The 21755-nt window shown below is 41.9% G+C and overlaps 1 protein-coding gene across 1 annotated transcript in view; it reads left to right on the forward strand.

The window, feature by feature from the left end:
• Positions 1–21755, forward strand: part of LOC139553914 (MAM domain-containing glycosylphosphatidylinositol anchor protein 2-like) — a 196083-nt gene that overhangs the window by 121376 nt on the left and 52952 nt on the right. Inside the window, exons 9-10 of the mRNA XM_071366690.1 lie at positions 6607–6876; positions 19694–19842. Coding sequence (XP_071222791.1) covers positions 6607–6876; positions 19694–19842 — 419 coding nt within the window. The remainder of the gene's footprint in view (positions 1–6606; positions 6877–19693; positions 19843–21755) is intronic.

Here is a 21755-nt window from a genome sequence, read left to right on the forward strand (position 1 = left end):
CGCCGGAGGGATCCGTGACAGTACCCCCCCCCCAGCGAGACGACACCGGCCCTGAGGACGATCACAAGAACGCAGTGTGGGTCGATCAGGACCCGATGCAGCTGCCGAAGTTGCATCATTGTCGGACGGACCAGTTGCAGCGGCTTTGGACGGACCGGTTGTGGCGCCGTCGAACGGGCCAGTTGCAGCTGCTGAAGTTACGTCGTCGTCGGATGGGCCAGTTGCCGCTGCCGAAGTTGCGACGGACGGACCAGTTGCAGTGGCGTCGGACAGGCCAGTTGCTGAAGTTGCGGCGGCGCCGGATGGACCAGTCGCAGAGTCGTCGGACAGGCCATTCCCGCTGTCTCCCTTAATGGTCGATTATTCTGTCTCGTTGGTATAAAGGGATCGGGAGACAGGTGCAGGAAGGCATAATAACTTTTTTTTTATTGACCCAAATTACGGCGTGCCATGTAAATGCACGGGGACGAAGACCAAACAAACACGTATACAAAACACAGTGTTGAAACACAAACAAAAGAGCATAGGAGGATAAATACACTGGGGCGAGACCCGTAATCATCTGTGCACGATACAAGCGGTACGAAAGCCAAAACAACAAAGCATAGGTATTCACATGACCAACGGACATTGGAACAATAATCGACTGCCGAAATGGAGAACAGAGGGCACATTTAAACGATACACAATCCGTGGGAATGGGGACCAGGTGTGCGTAATGACACAATTCCATAAGGATCCGTGACAATAGGACACTATGTCATCTTGTAACTGTATATCAAACATAGTGATTGTAAAAGCTGACACATAAATATGAGTTTTATGATATGGAAATGTGAAGTGCAAATTTGGACGGGTGTTTGGCTTGCTTGTATGACATCAAAGGGGTATTTATTATAATCCTCAATGTCTCATCTTTCAAAATGCATAGAGTCCTTTTAATGTACAACATTTGCCTCAGTCAGAAAACCAAAAAGTTACCCAATTAGCGGGAGGGATGGGGGCGAGGTTCTCAAATTCAGGTTAAAAAGTTGGTTTGGAGTGTTAAGTTAAAGTTGTCAGCTATATTGTGGGAATTATATAATGACGGGTCTATTCTTAATAAAAGCATAGGCTGTATAGAGACACAGTTCTACAGTAATTTCCCCCAAAATTCATAATGAGGTGTTTCGAAATTCTGATGCCACTGATGATTATTAATGGCGCTATTTAAAACTTAATAAAGAGATAATTGCAGTCGTACTCTGACATTTCACAACCCTCTCTGCATATTCCTCCCCTTCACACGATTAAATGTACAAAAAAAGAAAAACCCTCAAACAGCGAAGATCCATCTGCCTCTGAAAAGCCCCAATTATTGTTAGTTTAGGCATTTCATCTACAGCCCGCTATTTATTTATTTCCCCTGGTTATAAGATATGAAATGGAAGCATATTGATGTAAGCTGCTCTGCCATGACATCATAGTCTCTTAAAGTCCACCAGTTGGGAGGCAAGAGGAGGAGGAGAGAAAACAGCATGTAAAGAATGAGTTCTATAAGATTAATGACACATTTCTAGTCAAGCCCCCTGACTATGAGGTGATGAATCCTAGTCAAGCCCCCTGACTATGAGGTGATAAATCCTAGTCAAGCCCCCTGACTATGAGGTGATAAATCCTAGTCAAGCCCCCTGACTATGAGGTGATAAATCCTAGTCAAGCCCCCTGACTATGAGGTGATGAATCCTAGTCAAGCCCCCTGACTATGAGGTGATAAATCCTAGTCAAGCCCTCTTATTATGAGGTGATGAATCCTAGTCAAGCCCCCTGACTATGAGGTGATAAATCCTAGTCAAGCCCTCTTATTATGAGGTGATGAATCCTAGTCAAGCCCCCTGACTATGAGGTGATAAATCCTAGTCAAGCCCCCTGTCTATGAGGTGATAAATCCTAGTCAAGCCCCCTATGAGGTGATACATCCTAGTCAAGCCCCCTATGAGGTGATAAATCCTAGTCAAGCCCCTGACTATGAGGTGATAAATCCTAGTCAAGCCCCCTGACTATGAGGTGATAAATCCTAGTCAAGCCCCTGACTAAGAGGTGATAAATCCTAGTCAAGCCCCCTGACTATGAGGTGATAAATCCTAGTCAAGCCCCCTGACTGTGAGGTGATAAATCCTAGTCAAGCCCCTGACTATGAGGTGATAAATCCTAGTCAAGCCCCCTGACTATGAGGTGATAAATCCTAGTCAAGCCCCTGACTATGAGGTGATAAATCCTAGTCAAGCCCCCTGACTATGAGGTGATAAATCCTAGTCGAGGCCCCTGACTATGAGGGGATAAATCCTAGTCGAGGCCCCGGACTATGAGGTGATAATCCTAGTCAAGCCCCCTGACTATGAGGTGATAAACCTAGTCAAGCCTCCTGACTATGAGGTGATAAACCTAGTCAAGCCCCCTGACTATGAGGTGATAAACCTAGGCAAGCCCCCTGACTATGAGGTGATAAACCTAGTCAAGCCCCCTGACTATGAGGTGATAAACCTAGTCAAGCCCCCTGACTATGAGGTGATAAACCTAGGCAAGCCCCCTGACTATGAGGTGATACATTTTTCCTGGCTTCCCCATTGATTTGACCCACACACAGCTACTGCGCTACGGATAGTTTTGTCACCGAATAGCAAATGTGTCTACTCTGGTGTTGGCACGTGCTCGCTAGCCAACAACCCATAAAGTGAGGGTAGGCTAGTCTACACGACGAATAGGAGCGACAATATTTTATTTGTCAGCAGGTCATACATCGATCATCATGTCACTAGAATAAGACCCTCAATATTTATTGGAAAGGAGCATCAAGCTCATCAACGTTCATCATAATTTTTTTCATTTGTAGCCTAATAAACTGCATGGTTTCCCGAGTTGTTGTGGGAGGACTACACATCATATCATCGAATGACTCCAAGTTTACAATTGATATGATGGTTATAATATCAATATTTATACATAAAGGTGTTTCTACTGCCATTTCTCGCATAATTAATTTTACCGACACAAAAAGATCCCACCGTGTTGAACAAACAAATGATCTATAGGCATTTATCAACTTGTACCCGAAACCTGCTGTTTCCATCACAGCTGTCGTGATAATTGTTTTATACCATATGACTTTGAATGGAAACACGGTTTATAAAGTGATAAATGTGGTCCTTGTGATCAGCGCTAGGGAGCTGGACCGGTAATCTACGGAGGATGGCTATTCCTTCTATGACCAAGGCTCTGTGTGTTTAATCCTGGGCTCTTCAGTTAAGTATGGCATTAAAGCTGGCTTCCAGCCTAATTAGCGAAGCGCTAATTTATCCCCTCCAGTTTTCATTTATTTAATATTTACAAAAAGAGAGAATACATTTTGGAGCGACCCAAAAAAAAAAGCTAGGACACTTGAAATTGTGAAAGTACTATCATCACCCAGTCATGCAGCGTTAGTAGACGGAGAAATCCCCCAGTTGAGACGAACATGAAATGTGTCACCGATGGAGCTATTCACACTGCAGCTCTGCTGCCATTTTACACATTTGAAAGAGATTGTCATCATTAATATTTATTTTGAAAAAAAAACAGTCACAAGTATCATTGCATAGAAATAGAGATAAAGACAGTCCCATTATAATGTCAGCGGTGCTTTTTGGGGTTTTGCAGAAGGGTTTTGTAGTGTCTTACAGAAACATTTTAAGCTCTTGCATAACACCTTACAGGAAGTTGCTCTTATAGGCCTACATGTGTAGTTAAAAGGACACCACCCTGGTAACAACATTGTTTTAGCATAATAATGTTCAGTGGAACAATGGTTCTGTGAGTTTTAACGATACAATACAATGTACTGTATTGTCCATTTACATGGAAATTCATTTCGTGACATCAGCATACAAATACACAAACACAACACAGTATATCACATGCAGTACGGAAACATGGAAAGTACACAAGTCACACATTTACATTTTCACATATTCAAAGTCTCTGCTGTCTACTGTCCGACAGTGTATTGGGACTGCATCTGTCCTATGGCCCACTGTTCAGCATCCTGCATCTGTCCTATGGCCCACTGTTCAGCATCCTGCATCTGTCCTATGGCCCACTGTTCAGCATCATGCATCTGTCCTATGGCCCACTGTTCAGCATCCTTCATCTGTCCTATGGCCCACTGTTCAGCATCCTGCATCTGTCCTATGGCCCACTGTTCAGCATCCTGCATCTGTCCTATGGCCCACTGTTCAGCATCCTGCATCTGTCCTATGGCCCACTGTTCAGCATCCTGCATCTGTCCTATGGCCCACTGTTCAGCATCCTGCATCTGTCCTATGGCCCACTGTTCAGCATCCTGCATCTGTCCTATGGCCCACTGTTCAGCATCCTGCATCTGTCCTATGGCCCACTGTTCTGCATCTGTCCTATGGCCCACTGTTCAGCATCCTTCATCTGTCCTATGGCCCACTGTTCAGCATCCTGCATCTGTCCTATGGCCCACTGTTCAGCAGCCTGCATCTGTCCTATGGCCCACTGTTCAGCAGCCTGATGACCATCAGAATGGAACTTGCCCTGCTCCTATTCTTGCTGAACAGTGGGACCTTGTCTTGTATCTTTTTCCAGAGGGCAGCAGTTAAAAAAATTGGGCAAGATTGTGTGTGGGATCCTCTATTAAATCTCTTGGCCTTGTTCCCTTGCCCGTTTATGGACTGTCAGTCCTTGCATCCGTAGCTAAGCCCTGTTCCTCAGCTTACCAAAACAGGGTCATGATCAGGCTGTTGAAATAACAGATTGTGCCTTTTAAGGTTTTCTTTTTCCTTTTTTTTTTGCTTTTGTTTAGGCCTTTTTGTTCTACTTCGTATGTTTTAATCCCTGCAGAAAATAATAACAAGTACTAACCTTACACCAATAATGAATACACTCTTCGGTTGTCCCCATAGTAAAAAAAATTTGGGGTTCCAGGTAGAACCATTTTGGGTTTCATGTAGAACCCTCTGTGGAAACGCTTCTACATGGAACCCAAAGGCTTCTACTTAGTACCAAAAATAATTCTACAAAGGGTTCTCCTATGAGGACAGCCGAAAGGACCCTTATAGGTTCTAGATAGCACCATTTCGTTCTAAAAGTGTAATGTGGGTGACTTTCAGGAGGAAAATACTAAGCTTTTGTTTTTCTAAAGTTCACTTCCTTGTATGAAGTTAAATGTCATGTTATGTTATTCTCTGGAGCCAGTTGCATTTTGCATTGTTGAGGATGTTTGAATTTTATAGGCTTGTCAGAGGACAGTATTTATCTACTTTACAATCAAAAGGGATTGCTGCTCCAAAATTCCACGCGTATTGTATGTGACTAGAACATTTTGAAGTTAGTTAATTTAGGTGTAGTAATATTAACTTTCAGACGGTGGCCTAAGGGAGGCTTGCCTGAAGCCTCGTTGTGGATAGTGGTGGTTAGGTGCTAGCTGGGCTGTAGCATGCTAACAGGGATCCTACCACTTCCACGCTTTTGCACTCTAATATGCTGTTGCTAAGCTGGAAACAAACGTCTTGGGTCACTGATCTACAGACTACTTTCTAGGTATCCATAAGATGAAGTGTATTTGCAATTCCGGAGAAATGTTCCTTTAAGTGTTTCTGCAGTATAATCTCGTATGGTGCCACTCAGAAATTCTGTGAATCACGCTCGTTTCTCTCAGAGCGGAAGATGGTCCCTATGGATTCACCCAGCCATTCTGTGTATTCAAGCAGTAAGCTCAGTCGAGTTAATAGAGGACAGTTCCTCTGAGAGTTCTCAAAATTAGACATGAAACAGGAAAAATATCTCAGAGGCCCTCAAAATATCTCCTGCTAAAGAGCCTTGCATAAAACAACAATACAACAACTGATTCAATGTATTTTTGTGCAATGCCAGTCAGTCAAAGGTTGTTAAGCTGCAGACAAGAAGCTCTGGTATCCTAGACTTGTGACTTCTGAGTTCTCATGTTAGCCTTTTCATGTTAGCCTTCTCATGTTAGCCTGTAGCCTGTTTTGCCCATATACTGGACTCTGACTCCCGCGGCGTAACCGAGTTTGCTAGGTGTGCACCAAAGTGCGACAGGAACATTTTAGCACTTTCCTGTGAAGTCGTAGTGGATAATTGATAAAGCCACGTCTAGTGGCATCTCATTACTGGTGCATTAGGGATAATTACTGCGGTAGATAATATAAAGGCTGGATAAATAGGGGATCTTTAAAGTCCTGTGAGTGGGGAACTTCTGGATGCATTGGATTATGTTTGGTTTGACGTATGGAGCGAGGCTCGGGATGCTGCCTGTGTGTGGAGGACAGTTTTGCTGAATTCCAAATCGCCTGCTAGTCCTCTACCCCCCTACTCCCGAGGCACTCCTGTAGATCTGAGAGGAGTTGATAGGTGTAAACAATACGGGGAAGCAATTACCATATTGCACCTACCAAAATCAGATATCCATAGGGGTTATTTTAGGACAGGTTCATTGCTACTCTTTGCCTGACTGATATAGTACAAGGGATAGTGATTGATTTGGGATCCAGCCTTTGTCTCCCTCCCCGCCTGTCTGACTCTGGCCTTCTGTCTTCCTCTCCATAGATCCGCCGGCAGTGGAGCCACTGTTCACAGAGATCCGCCAGGGTTTGGGCCGCGCTTTCACCCTCAACTGCCGCATGCTGCGGGCCCACCCGTCCAAGGTGCTCAAGTACGAGTGGAAGCTGGGCACCCGGCTGCTGACCATGGGCCAGTTGGACCAGCGCGACGAGACTGACTACCACGTCAGAGCCCTCAACAGGGAGGGCTACGGGGAGTACACCTGTGAAGTGACCAACGAGGCCGGGGCGGGTGCCTGCAGGTTCTTAGTCACAGGTGTGTACGACAGACGACGTTGGCCGTTCCAGTTTCTATACTTGCTTTGCGCTTAGTAGATTGTTTGATACTAAGTGGTCTGCTAGTGTTGATATTGAGACCAATACTGATCCATTTCTAATCCTATTCTCCTCTATTGTCTCCATACATGTCCAATGTCTTACCTCGAAAGAGAATCAGACGTTAGTACACTCTACTGTAATGTGTGTAATTCACTGCTTTTGGTTGCGGTGTATTCGGAAAGTATTCAGGCCCCTTGACTTTTTCCACATTTTGTTACGTTACAGCCTTATTCTATAAAATCTACCACAATACCTCATAATGACAAAGCAACATTTTTTTTGTTGATATTTCTGCAAATGTAAAAAACATTTTTTTTACTGAAATTGCACATTTACATAAGTATTCACATTTACGTAAGTATTCAGACCCTTCACTGACCCTTCATATTTGGCAGCAGTTACAGCCTTGAGTCTTCTTGGGTATGACGCTACAAGCTTGGCACACCTGTATTTGGGGAGTTTCTCCCATTCTTCTCTGCAAATCCTCTCAAGCTCTCTCAGGTTGGATGGGGAGCGTTGCTGCAAAGCTATTTTCAGGATTCTCCAGAGATGTTCAAGTCTGGGCTCTGGCTGGGCCACTCAAGGACATTCAGAGACTTGTCCTGAAGCCATTCCTACGTTGTCTTCGCTATGTGCTTAGGGTATTTGTCCTGTTGGAAGGTGAACCTTCGCCCCAGTCTGAGGTCTTGAGCGCTCTGGAGCAGGTTTTCATCAAGGATCTCTCTGTACTTTGCGCCGTTTATCTTTTCCTTGATCCTGACTAGTCTCCCAGTCCCTGCTGCTGAAAAACATCCCCACAGCATGATGCTGCCACCACAATGCTTCACTGTAGGGATGATACCAGAAAATCTTGTTTCTCATGGTCTGAGAGTTCTTTGGGTGCCTTTTGGCAAAATCCTAGTTATGTGCCTTTTACTGAGGAGTGGCTTCCGTCTGGCCACTCTACCATAAAGGCCTGAGTGGTGGAGTGCTACAGAGATGGTTGTCCTTATGAAAGGTTCTCCCATCTCCACAGAGGAACTCTGGAGCTCTGTCAAAGTGACCATCGAGTTCTTGGTCACCTCCCTGACCAAGGCCTCTTCTCCCCCGATTGCTCAGTTAAGCCGAGCTGTCAACTCTAGGAAGAGTCTTGGTGGTTCCTAACTTCTTCCATTTAAGAATGATGGAGGCCACTGTGTTCTTGGGGACCTTCAAAGCTGCAGAAATTTGTTGGTACACTTTCCGAGATCTGTGCCTTGACACAATCCTGTCTCTGAGCTCTATGGACAATTCCTTTGACCTCATGGCTTGGTTTTTGCTCTGACATGCACTGTCAACTGTGGGACCTTATATAGACAGGTGTGTGCCTTTCCAAATCATGTCCAATCAATTGAATTTACCACAGGTGGATTCCAACCAAGTTGAAGAAACATCTCAAGGATGATCAATGGAAACAGGATGCACCTGAGCTCAATTTCGAGTCTCATAGCAAAGGGTCTGAATACTTATGTCAATAAGGTTGTTTTTTTAAAACCAGTTTTTGCTTTGTCATTATGGGGTATTGTGTGTAGGTTGATGAGGAAAACATGTATTTAATCCATTTTAGAATAAGGCTGTAATGTAACAAAATGTGGAAAATGTCAAGGGGTCTAAATACTTTCCAAATGCCCTGTATGTAGCAGTCAGACCTGTAAATAGTAACAAGCAGTGGCTAACCGAAAATTGTGCATCAATGGAGAGCTGCCCCTTCACTTTCCTCACTACTCCTGGACACGGCTGCATCCCGTCTGCATCCCAAAAGGCACCCTACTTAGTGCACTACTTTTGACCAGGGCCCATAGGGAATAGGGTGCCATTTGGGATTCACCCAACGTATTGATTCGATTCACGTTCACTCTCTGTGATTGCTGTTGGTTGCAGCGAGACTCCCATTATCAATACCTCATTGTCAATACCCAGAGACAAGTAGAATCCACTCTCTGTCTATTCTAATGAAATGTATCCCATGGAGATGGCCTTGTCAGCCCTTATAAAAAACATTTATAAAAACCTAATAAGCTGCTTATCTGCGACACGACAAAGTGTTGCTTGTTTTCGCTGCTAGCAGCAGACATACGCAGGGAATTTTGCACAGAATTTCAATGATTTATTGAATAGATGACAGGCTGATGATGCATTCATAATAATTAATATATGTTTGAACATGCAAGATGTCATTGTAATGATTAACACCTCTGGAAATAAAAATGGGATGCATTAGGGTTTTGGTATTAGTGTTCTTAGTTCTCAGCGTTTTGGTATTAGTGTTTTTAGCTCTCAGTGTTTTGGTATTAGTGTTCTCAGTGTTTTGGTATTAGTGTTCTTAGATCTCAGTGTTTTGGTATTGTTGTTATTAGCTCTCAGTGTTTTGGTATTAGTATTCTCAGTGTTTTGGTATTAGTGGTATTAGCTCTCAGTGTTTTGTTATTAGTGTTCTCAGTGTTTTGTTATTAGTGTTCTCAGTGTTTTAGTATTAGTGTTCTGAGCTCTCAGTGTTTTGGTATTAGTGTTCTCAGTGTTTTGGTATTAGTGTTCTTAGCTCTCAGTGTTTTGGTATTGTTGTTATTAGCTCTCAGCGTTTTGGTTTTGTTGTTCTTAGCGCTCAGTGTTTTGGTATTAGTGTTATAGGCTCTCAGTGTTTTGGTGTTCTTAGCTCTCAGCGTTTTGGTATTAGTGTTCTCAGTGTTTTGGTATTAGTGTTCTCAGTGTTTTGGTATTAGTGTTCTCTGCGTTTTGGTATTAGTGTTCTTAGCTTTCAGCGTTTTGGTATTAGTGTTCTCAGTGTTTTGGTATTAGTGTTCTCAGTGTTTTGGTATTTGTGTTCTTAGTGCTCAGTGTTTTGGTATTAGTGTTCTTAGTGCTCAGCGTTTTGGTATTAGTGTTCTTAGTGCTCAGTGTTTTGGTATTAGTGTTCTTAGTGCTCAGCGTTTTGGTATTAGTGTTCTTAGCTCTCAGCGTTTTGGTATTAGTGTTCTTAGCTCTCAACGTTTTGGTATTAGTGCTCTTAGCTCCTAGTGTTTTGGTATTAGTGTTCTTAGCTCTCAGCGTTTTGGTATTAGTGTTCTTAGCGCTCAGCGTTTTGGTATTAGTGCTCTTAGCTCCTAGTGTTTTGGTATTAGTGTTCTTAGCTCCTAGTGTTTTGGTATTAGTGTTCTTAGCTCCTAGTGTTTTGGTATTAGTGTTCTTAGCTCCTAGTGTTTTGGTATTAGTGTTCTCATTGTTTTGGAATTAGTGTTCTTAGCTCTCAGTGTTTTGGTATTAGTGTTCTTAGCGCTCAGCGTTTTGGTATTAGTGCTCTTAGCTCCTAGTGTTTTGGTATTAGTGTTCTTAGCTCCTAGTGTTTTGGTATTAGTGTTCTTAGCTCCTAGTGTTTTGGTATTAGTGTTCTCATTGTTTTGGAATTAGTGTTCTTAGCTCTCAGTGTTTTGGTATTAGTGTTCTCAGTGTTTTGGTATTAGTGTTCTCAGTGTTTTGGTATTAGTGTTCTCAGTGTTTTGGTATTAGTTTTCTCAGTGTTTTGGTATTAGTTTTCACAGTGTTTTGGTATTAGTATTCTCAGTGTTTTGGTATTAGTGGTATTAGCTCTCAGTGTTTTGTTATTAGTGTTCTCAGTGTTTTGGTATTAGTGTTCTCAGTGTTTTGGTATTAGTGTTCTCAGTGTTTTGGTATTAGTGTTCTTAGCTCTCAGTGTTTTGGTATTAGTGTTTTGGTATTAGTGTTCTTAGCTCTCAGTGTTTTGGTATTGTTGTTATTAGCTCTCAGCGTTTTGGTTTTGTTGTTCTTAGCGCTCAGTGTTTTGGTATTAGTGTTATAGCCTCTCAGTGTTTTGGTGTTCTTAGCTCTCAGCGTTTTGGTATTGTTGTTCTTAGCGCTCAGTGTTTTGGTATTAGTGTTATAGGCTCTCAGTGTTTTGGTGTTCTTAGCTCTCAGCGTTTTGGTATTAGTGTTCTCAGTGTTTTGGTATTAGTGTTCTCAGTGTTTTGGTATTAGTGTTCTCTGCGTTTTGGTATTAGTGTTCTCAGTGTTTTGGTATTAGTGTTCTCAGTGTTTTGGTATTAGTGTTCTTAGTGCTCAGCGTTTTGGTATTAGTGTTCTTAGTGCTCAGTGTTTTGGTATTAGTGTTCTCTGCGTTTTGGTATTAGTGTTCTTAGCTCTCAGCGTTTTGGTATTAGTGTTCTTAGCTCTCAGCGTTTTGGTATTAGTGCTCTTAGCTCCTAGTGTTTTGGTATTAGTGTTCTTAGCTCTCAGTGTTTTGGTATTAGTGTTCTTAGCTCTCAGCGTTTTGGTATTAGTGCTCTTAGCTCCTAGTGTTTTGGTATTAGTGTTCTTAGCTCTCAGCGTTTTGGTATTAGTGTTCTTAGCGCTCAGCGTTTTGGTATTAGTGCTCTTAGCTCCTAGTGTTTTGGTATTAGTGTTCTTAGCTCCTAGTGTTTTGGTATTAGTGTTCTTAGCTCTCAGTGTTTTGGTATTAGTATTCTCAGTGTTTTGGTATTAGTGGTATTAGCTCTCAGTGTTTTGTTATTAGTGTTCTCAGTGTTTTGGTATTAGTGTTCTGAGCTCTCAGTGTTTTGGTATTAGTGTTCTCAGTGTTTTGGTATTAGTGTTCTTAGCTCTCAGTGTTTTGGTATTGTTGTTATTAGCTCTCAGCGTTTTGGTTTTGTTGTTCTTAGCGCTCAGTGTTTTGGTATTAGTGTTATAGGCTCTCAGTGTTTTGGTGTTCTTAGCTCTCAGCGTTTTGGTATTAGTGTTCTCAGTGTTTTGGTATTAGTGTTCTCAGTGTTTTGGTATTAGTGTTCTTAGCTCTCAGCGTTTTGGTATTAGTGTTCTTAGCTCTCAGCGTTTTGGTATTAGTGCTCTTAGTTCCTAGTGTTTTGGTATTAGTGTTCTTAGCTCTCAGTGTTTTGGTATTAGTGTTCTCTGCGTTTTGGTATTAGTGTTCTTAGCTCTCAGCGTTTTGGTATTAGTGCTCTTAGTTCCTAGTGTTTTGGTATTAGTGTTCTTAGCTCTCAGCGTTTTGGTATTTGTGTTCTTAGCTCTTAGCGTTTTGGTATTAGTGTTCTCAGCGTTTTGGTATTAGTGCTCTTAGCTCCTAGTGTTTTGGTATTAGTGTTCTTAGCTCCTAGTGTTTTGGTATTAGTGTTCTTAGCTCCTAGTGTTTTGGTATTAGTGTTCTTAGCGCTCAGTGTTTTGATATTAGTGTTCTTAGCTCCTAGTGTTTTGGTATTAGTGTTCTCAGTGTTTTGGTATTAGTGTTCTCAGTGTTTTGGTATTAGTGTTCTCAGTGTTTTGGTATTAGTGTTCTCAGTGTTTTGGTATTAGTGTTCTCTGTGTTTTGGTATTAGTGTTCTCAGTGTTTTGGTATTAGTGTTCTCAGTGTTTTGGTATTAGTTTTCTCAGTGTTTTGGTATTAGTTTTCACAGTGTTTTGGTATTAGTGTTCTCAGTGTTTTGGTATTAGTGGTCTCAGTGTTTTGGTATTAGTGTTCTCAGTGTTTTGGTATTAGTGTTCTCAGTGTTTTGGTATTAGTTTTCTCAGTGTTTTGGTATTAGTTTTCACAGTGTTTTGGTATTAGTGTTCTCAGTGTTTTGGTATTAGTGTTCTCAGTGTTTTGGTATTAGTGTTCTCTGTGTTTTGGTATTAGTGTGCTCAGTGTTTTGGTATTAGTTTTCTCAGTGTTTTGGTATTAGTGTTCTCAGTGTTTTGGTATTAGTGTTCTCTGTGTTTTGGTATTAGTGTTCTCAGTGTTTTGGTATTAGTTTTCTCAGTGTTTTGGTATTAGTGTTCTCAGTGTTTTGGTATTAGTTTTCTCAGTGTTTTGGTATTAGTTTTCACAGTGTTTTGGTATTAGTGTTCACAGTGTTTTGGTATTAGTGTTCTCAGTGTTTTGGTATTAGTGTTCTCTGTGTTTTGGTATTAGTGTTCTCAGTGTTTTGGTATTAGTTTTCTCAGTGTTTTGGTATTAGTGTTCTCAGTGTTTTGGTATTAGTTTTCTCAGTGTTTTGGTATTAGTGTTCTCTGTGTTTTGGTATTAGTGTTCTCAGCGTTTTGGTATTAGTGTTCTTAGCGCTCAGTGTTTTGATATTAGTGTTCTTAGCTCCTAGTGTTTTGGTATTAGTGTTCTCAGTGTTTTGGTATTAGTGTTCTCAGTGTTTTGGTATTAGTGTTCTTAGCTCTCAGTGTTTTGGTATTAGTGTTCTCTGTGTTTTGGTATTAGTGTTCTCAGTGTTTTGGTATTAGTGTTCTCAGTGTTTTGGTATTAGTGTTCTCAGTGTTTTGGTATTAGTTTTCACAGTGTTTTGGTATTAGTGTTCTCAGTGTTTTGGTATTAGTGTTCTCAGTGTTTTGGTATTAGTGTTCTCAGTGTTTTGGTATTAGTGTTCTCAGTGTTTTGGTATTAGTGTTCTCAGTGTTTTGGTATTAGTGTTCTTAGCTCTCAGTGTTTTGGTATTAGTGTTCTCTGTGTTTTGGTATTAGTGTTCTCAGTGTTTTGGTATTAGTGTTCTTAGTGTTTTGGTATTAGTGTTCTTAGTGTTTTGGTATTAGTTTTCACAGTGTTTTGGTATTAGTTTTCACAGTGTTTTGGTATTAGTGTTCTCAGTGTTTTGGTATTAGTTTTCACAGTGTTTTGGTATTAGTGTTCTCAGTGTTTTGGTATTAGTGTTCTCTGCGTTTTGGTATTAGTGTTCTCTGCGTTTTGGTATTAGTGTTCTCTGCGTTTTGGTATTAGTGTTCTCTGCGTTTTGGTATTAGTGTTCTCTGCGTTTTGGTATTAGTGTTCTCAGCGTTTTGGTATTAGTGTTCTCAGCGTTTTGGTATTAGTGTTCTCAGCGTTTTGGTATTAGTGTTCTTAGCGCTCCGTGTTTTGGTATTAGTGTTCTTACCGCTCAGTGTTTTGATATTAGTTTATTCTTCAGAAGTGTTGACACAGTGGTATGTAAAAACACACTGTATTCCTTAGAAGTGTTGACACAGGAAAACACTTATCTTTCAATGAGATGTCATATTACATTCAAATTCTAGTAACGTTATTGTTCCCAGGAGACAACTTCATAGGTCGACATAGAGCAGAATCAGCAGGGAGAAGTCATCACTGTGATATTTTGCACTTTTGCTTTCAAGCTTTTTCAACATTAGACGCTCAATGGATGGGAGAAATGACTACAACGTTTTACTGTTGATAAGTGTTCAGAGTCTGCAGATCAAGAAGTACAGCCGTATCACTGCTCAAGTCTTTCCAGAGTCATATTAGCCCCAACTCGGATTTGCATTGTCAATTTTCTGTCCTGCACAGCAGCCACAAGGAGAGAGGATTACTGCACTCCCTATCTTGCCCTCCACCCAAAAGAAAATGTCAGCAATTTAGGGAACACGAAAACCCAGGTCCACTTGTTATATTGGAAAGTCACCTTGTCTTCCTGTACGGCATTCCTGAAACTATTTGACTGTCCAACATTAAGGAAAGCAAGAAAACCTGTCTGTCTTCCTGATAATAGTGTGTGGCTGAAAGACTCCCTCTCTTGATCCTGGCAGTTGTTTGAATCTTTGGTATAGAGCGTTCGTCTCCAGACAACACTCCTGCTTTTATAAAGGACTAATGTTTGATATTTCTGTGGGTTTTTTTTTTGTTGAGGAGTTCAGAGTCATATGAAAGCAAGTTGTTGACAAACCCTAAAGGGATACTTCAGGATCGTGGCAACGAGGTCCCTTTATCTACTTCCCCAATGTCACGTGAACTTGTGGGTACTATTTTTATGTCTCTGTGTCCAGTATGAAGAAAGTTAGAGGTAGTTTCGCGAGCCAATTCTAGCTAGCGTTAGCGCAATGAATGGAAGTCTATTGGTATCTGCTAGCACGTGTGAGTGTGTGTGTGTGTCTCGTGACAGACGTTACAATGTGCACAAGTTCTGGGTGCCTTCTGATTGCATGGTAGCAGAATCTGTGGCATAGCAGTAACATTGCTGCGGTAGTGGCTGGTAATGAATCTGTGGCATAGCAGTAACATTGCTGCGGTAGTGGCTGGTAATGAATCTCTAGCATAGCAGTAACATTGCTGCGGTAGTGGCTGGTAATGAATCTCTAGCATAGCAGTAACATTGCTGCGGTAGTGGCTGGTAATGAATCTGTGGCATAGCAGTAACATTGCTGCGGTAGTGGCTGGTAATGAATCTCTAGCATAGCAGTAACATTGCTGCGGTAGTGGCTGGTAATGAATCTCTAGCATAGCAGTAACATTGCTGCGGTAGTGGCTGGTAATGAATCTCTAGCATAGCAGTAACATTGCTGCGGTAGTGGCTGGTAATGAATCTCTAGCATAGCAGTAACATTGCTGCGGTAGTGGCTGGTAATGAATCTCTAGCATAGCAGTAACATTGCTGCGGTAGTGGTTGGTAATGAATCTCTAGCATAGCAGTAACATTGCTGCGGTAGTGGTTGGTAATGAATCTCTAGCATAGCAGTAACATTGCTGCGGTAGTGCCTGGAAATGAATCTCTAGCATAGCAGTAACATTGCTGCGGTAGTGGCTGGTAATGAATCTCTAGCATAGCAGTAACATTGCTGCGGTAGTGGCTGGTAATGAATCTCTAGCATAGCAGTAACATTGCTGCGGTAGTGGCTGGTAATGAATCTCTAGCATAGCAGTAACATTGCTGCGGTAGTGGCTGGTAATGAATCTCTAGCATAGCAGTAACATTGCTGCGGTAGTGGCTGGTAATGAACGTTTGACAAGAGGACAGCTTCACATTTCTGAGGAGTTGGTTGTGAAATATTGATGACGGGGGGTAACTGTGAGGCTGGACTCTGCTGTAGCAGCAGCTCAGCTCTCCACCCACGGAAAAATGTGGCTTCACGTCCCAGTTACCAAAGACCAAAGCCTTACTTAAGCCATGGTTCCCATCCCTCATATCAGCCTTACCTAATAGGCTCTGGATAAGAGTGTCTGCTAAATGACTAAAATGTAAAGATATCAGATATCGTCTGTTTTACCATACGTGAAGTTATTTTGTAACACCCACTGTATAACCATGTAGAGTTCAGAGTGTGTGTAGTACCTCTGTTTGGACAGGTACTGTGTGTGTGTGTGTGTGTGTGTGTGTGTGTGTGTGTGTGTGTGTGTGTGTGTGTGTGTGTGTGTGTGTGTGTGTGTGTGTGTGTGTGTGTGTGTGTGTGTGTGTGTGTGTGTGTGTGTGTGTGTGTGTGGACAGGTAAGATTAGACTGGAGTGTGTAAGCTACACACCACCTGGTGACCTTTCGTCTGTGTGGCTAAAGTAGGGGTCAGATGGGAGGGGGTCGTATGGGAGGGGTCAGATGGGAGAGGTCACTGCTGAGTCTAATCTTGTAGCTTATAAAACTGGACAGTTTTATCTCAAATCTCTTCATTCATAGACTCAATAATGGACACTCTTACTGACAGTTGTGGCTGCTTTGCGTGATGTATTGTTGTCTCTACCTTCTTGCCCTTTGTGCTGTTGTCTGTGCCCAATAATGTTTGTACCATGTTTTGTGCTGCTACCATGTTGTGTTGCTACCATGTTGTGTTGCTACCATGTTGTGTTGCTACCATGTTGTTGTTGTGTTGCTACCATGTTGTGTTGCTACCATGTTGTTGTTGTGTTTCTACCATGTTGTTGTTTTCATGTTGTGTTGCTACCTTGCTGTGTTGTCATGTGTTGGTGCCATGCTGTGTTGTCATGTGTTGGTGCCATGCTATGTTGTTGTCTTAGGTGTCTCTTTATGTAGTGTTGTGTTGTCTCTCTTGTCGTGATCTCTGTTTTGTCCTATATTTTTATTTCATTTATTTGTATTTTTAATCCCTGCCCACGTCCTCGCAGGAGGCCTTTTGCCTTTTGGTAGGCCGTCTTTGTAAATAAGAATTTGTTCTTATTAACTGACTTGTTAAATAAATACAGGTTAAATATTATTATTTTTAAATACAATAGAAAGAAAGAAATAGCCAATATGCTTTCAAGTGCTTCTCTCTGAAGTCATACTCCCATTGATCTCAATGACTTTGTGGTCATCATCGTGTGACTGTTATAAAGGCATCCATAGACTGTGTTGTGACTTCAGACAACACATCCATGTATACAGTGAGTATTACATTCTTACTTATAGACTATACATTCCGTCTACAAACAACACATCCAGGTTTTCATTGTAAATTATAGATGGGAGATGGATGATTTTAGGTAACTTTGTTTTCTTTCAATCACACAAAGTCTGGAATTATATTGACCTAGCTGGCATCAAGCGAGATCAAATACTTGTTTTTAGTAAAAGTTTTTTTTTTAAATTGTGTTGTATCATGACTCATTGTTTTTTTTATTTAACCAGGCAAGTCAGTTAAGAACACATTCTTAATTACAATGACGGCCTAGGAACAATGGGTTAACTGCCTTGTTCAGGGGCAGAACGACAGATTTTACCTTGTCAGCTCAGGGATTTGATCTAGCAACCTTTCGGTTACTGGCCCAACACTCTAACCACTAGGCTACCTGCTGATATATGAGATATTAGATATTAATGTCACATTCATGTCAAGATATGAAACGGATTCATCTAACTCACATAGCTAGAATGATTCATCTAACTCGCATAGCTAGAATGATTCATCTTATTCACATACTGTAGCTAGAATGATTAATCTAATTCACATAGCTAGAATGATTCATCTAACTCAACGAGCTACAGTAGAATGATTAATCTAACTCACATAGCTAGAATGATTCATGTAACACACATAGCCAGAATGATTCATTTAACTCACATAGCTAGAAGGAGTAATTTAACTAACATAGCTAGAATGATTCATCTAACTCACATTGCTGAATGATTCATTTAACTCACATAGCTAGAATGATTCATCTAACTCACATAGCTAGAATGATTCATCTACCTCACATAGCTAGAATGATTCATCTAACTCACATTGCTAGAATGATTCATTTACTCACATAGCTAGAATGATTCATCTAACTCAACGAGCTACAGTAGAATGATTCATCTAACTCAACGAGCTACAGTAGAATGATTCATCTAACTCACATAGCTAGAATGATTCATGTAACACACATAGCCAGAATGATTCATTTAACTCACATAGCTATAATGAGTCAATTAACTAACATTGCTAGAATGATTCATCTAACTCACATAGCTAGAATGATTCATCTAACTCACATAGCTAGAATGATTCATCTAACTCGCATTGCTAGAATGATTCATCTAACTCACATAGCGTTCATCCACCTCTGGCCTGCTCGCCTCCCTACCTCTGAGGAAGTACAGTTCCCGCTCAGCCCAGTCAAAACTGTTCGCTGCTCTGGCACCCCAATGGTGGAACAAACTCCCTCACGACGCCAGGTCAGCGGAGTCAATCACCACCTTCCGGAGACACCTGAAACCCCACCTCTTTAAGGAATACCTAGGATAGGATAAAGTAATCCCTCTAACCCCCCCCCCACCTTAAAAGAGTTAGATGCACTATTGTAAAGTGGTTGTTCCACTGGATATCATAAGGTGAATGCACCAATTTGTAAGTCGCTCTGGATAAGAGCGTCTGCTAAATGACTTAAATGTAAATGTAATAGCTAGAATGATTCATCTAACTCACATAGCTAGAATGATTCATCTAACTCACATAGCTAGAATGATTGATCTAACTCACATAGCTAGAATGATTCATCTAACTCACATAGCTAGAATGATTCATCTAACTCACATAGCTAGAATGATTCATCTAACTCACATAGCTAGAATGATTCATCTAACTCACATTGCTTGAATGATTCATCTAACTCACATTGCTTGAATGATTAATTTAACTCACATTGCTAGAATGATTCATCTAACTCACATAGCTAGAATGATTCATCTAACTCACATTGCTAGAATGATTCATCTAACTCACATAGCTAGAATGATTCATCTAACTCACATAGCTAGAATGATTCATCTAACTCACATTGCTTGAATGATTCATCTAACTCACATTGCTAGAATGATTAATTTAACTCACATTGCTAGAATGATTCATCTAACTCACATTGCTAGAATGATTCATCTAACTCACATAGCTAGAATGATTCATTTAACTCACATAGCTAGAATGATTCATTTAACTCACATAGCTGGAATGTGAGACGCTGATATGTTGTTGTATCACGACTCGCTGTAACATCAAATATATGTGATAGATAGACCGCTCCTCAATGTCACATTAACGTCTGCTTTGGACTAATCCATTACCCTGTGTGTTAATAGGCACACTCTAAAGCTCCTGTGCACCTCTTCCTGCTTGTCTAGTAACAAGTTAGGTTTTCAAGAACGAGACAGGTCTTTTTTCGCTAAGCTGTTTTTCCATGGCTTGTCAGCTTTTAGCCCTCTTCTTCTCCACTGTTTTGTGTCAGTGCGTTCTTAGAACCACTGGCGTTCTTTCCGCATGTTCTATTTGTGGGCAGCATTGGGAAAAGTAAAGCTTCAATGCTACAGCAACAGTGCTCTTCATATATATATATATCCACAAGAAGACATGTTTAGCTGTAGAAGAGTACGGTGCACCAACAGATTGAGGCTGTTCTGAGTGCATATGGGGGTGGTGCAACTCAATATTAGGAAGGTGTCCTTTACCGTTTAGTATACTCGGTGTATACTGAGTAGGTCTGCAATAGGACAAATAGAAGCGCCCACACACACAGCCCATGCTAAAACCAGTCTGCTTTTATTTTCTTTGTTACAGGGAGGGCCTATGCCCCAGAGTTCTACTATGACACGTACAGTGCGTTGTGGCAGAACCGGCCCAGGGTCTACGGCTTCAAGCTACAGTGGACCCAGCAGAACCCGCTGTCTGTGGACCGCATCGTGGCCTACCGACTGGGGATCAAACAGGTGAGCGGGGACAGTTAGGCCTTCACCTTGACTTTTCATGCTCTAGGTTTTGTCAGTTTCACCTTTTAAGGTCTACTTTTGTCTCAAAGGCGAGAGCAATTATCTGTAGAACACAGTACTTCCTCATTCGGTTGTCACCCATGAGAGTGAATCAGGTTTTGTCATTCTAGCCAAGTAGTGACTTTGACAGTATTCATTGCAGAAAATGCCCTTATTTTGCAGTATTTAAAAAAATTTGCAGAAAGAGATTAACACCAAGAAGATACTGTAGTCATTGCAGAAATATGATCCTGAGACCTAACATATTCCATCCTGCTAAAGCCTGTGCATGATGTACTTGTGAAGACATTAGAATTTGTCCTTTCTGACTGTGGGTGGCATTCTGCTGTTGGGGGTCACCCCCCCCCCCCTTCATAGACGACCAGAGGAAACTAGCAGAAAGCATTTCATTCCTTTAAAGCAACCCCCACCCTCCTTGTCTGTGGTGTTCCGGTTAGGGATGGCATTCCGTTTGCCGTCTTCTCCGTTCACCATTCCTTCTCCCTCACCTTCAGCACTGTCAGCGCACAGCTGGAATGACAGAGTCCTCAGCCACTTCTAATGGCATCACACGGCGTGATTTATTCCCCGTCAGGTTTGTCATTGCCTGGTCGCCACCCACCGGCGCTCAAAGTCAACACTAAGTCAAATAAAAACATGAAACTAATTTGTTCCATTCTATTTTTATATTTGTTTATTTTTCCTGATTTATTTGGAAACAAACTTCCCAGTCTTGCATGCTGTTAGTCATCACTGCAGGGTGCTGAGGACATTTAGACTTTTATTTGATTTATTTATTTAGGTTCTGTGTACACGTCAGGTGTTCTGCCCAGTGGTTCCACATATTGGGGTCGACTTTCTCTCACACGACACGCTCAGGGATATTTTCAGCACAGTGAAGCACATTTTCACTGGCTGCACAGATTCTTTCAGACTCGCAGGACTGTTTTTAAAACACTTGAGCCGGGTGTCTTTTCACCTGGGGGGGGGGGGGGTGCATCTGTATCTGTATCAGCTCCGTTCTGAATGAGACACTTGTGTTTATTCGCCACTTGGCATTGTGACAAAGCAGCTATTGTTTCTCAGTTCCTTCTTCTTGCTAGGTCTGCATAGGGAAAGGGACTTGACAGTCGTTGCTATATAAGAATCAGCAACATAGCAGACACCTGGCTAAGAGCAGGAGGTGAAGGAGAGGAGGAGGATGGGAGGGGGGAAGAAAGAACAGGAAAGGAGTGAGGGCAAGAAACTAATTAACAACTTCACCCAGAGGGGAAGAGCTGCCCAAATAAGATAAGGTGTTCAGTGAGGAACCAGTGATGGAATTCGCTGGAACAGAGGTTAGCTGTGTGGGCCGTGATTACATGTGCGTGAGACGCGTCTGAAAACCACACAGCCAGCATCTGTCAGTGGGGGAGGAGAGGTGGCTGCTGGGTAAAAAGAGGACGAGCCGTGATGGACTCTTTCAGACTCATCACATTGCAGGTGCCCGGTTGTCACTGTCTCTGTCAGCCCCTTTCATGTTTAATGGATAACGCTCTCTGACCGGCTGTGTTTTGCGACGGTAGCACATTATCTAGAGCTTTTATTGTGCTTGTCTTTGCCAGGTTCAGTACAGTGGTTTCCTGGATGAGGCCCATCCATCATGGAGGCATGGCTGGTCACTGCTCTCTCCTCTCTGCCTGGATTTGGTACCTGCTGTTCCCCTCACTCCTCCTCTCCTCCTTTCTGCCTGGCTGGTCACTCCTCCCCTCTGCTCTCTCTCTCTCTTTTTTTTCTCTCTCTCGCTCTCCTCTCTCTTCTCTCTTTCTCGCTCCTCTCGCTCTCCTCTCTCTCTCTCTCTCTCTCTCTTTCTCTTTCTCTCTCTCTCTCTCTCT

The sequence above is a fragment of the Salvelinus alpinus genome, chromosome 25, assembly GCF_045679555.1.
Source record: "Salvelinus alpinus chromosome 25, SLU_Salpinus.1, whole genome shotgun sequence".
NCBI classification, from domain to species: Eukaryota; Metazoa; Chordata; class Actinopteri; order Salmoniformes; family Salmonidae; genus Salvelinus; species Salvelinus alpinus.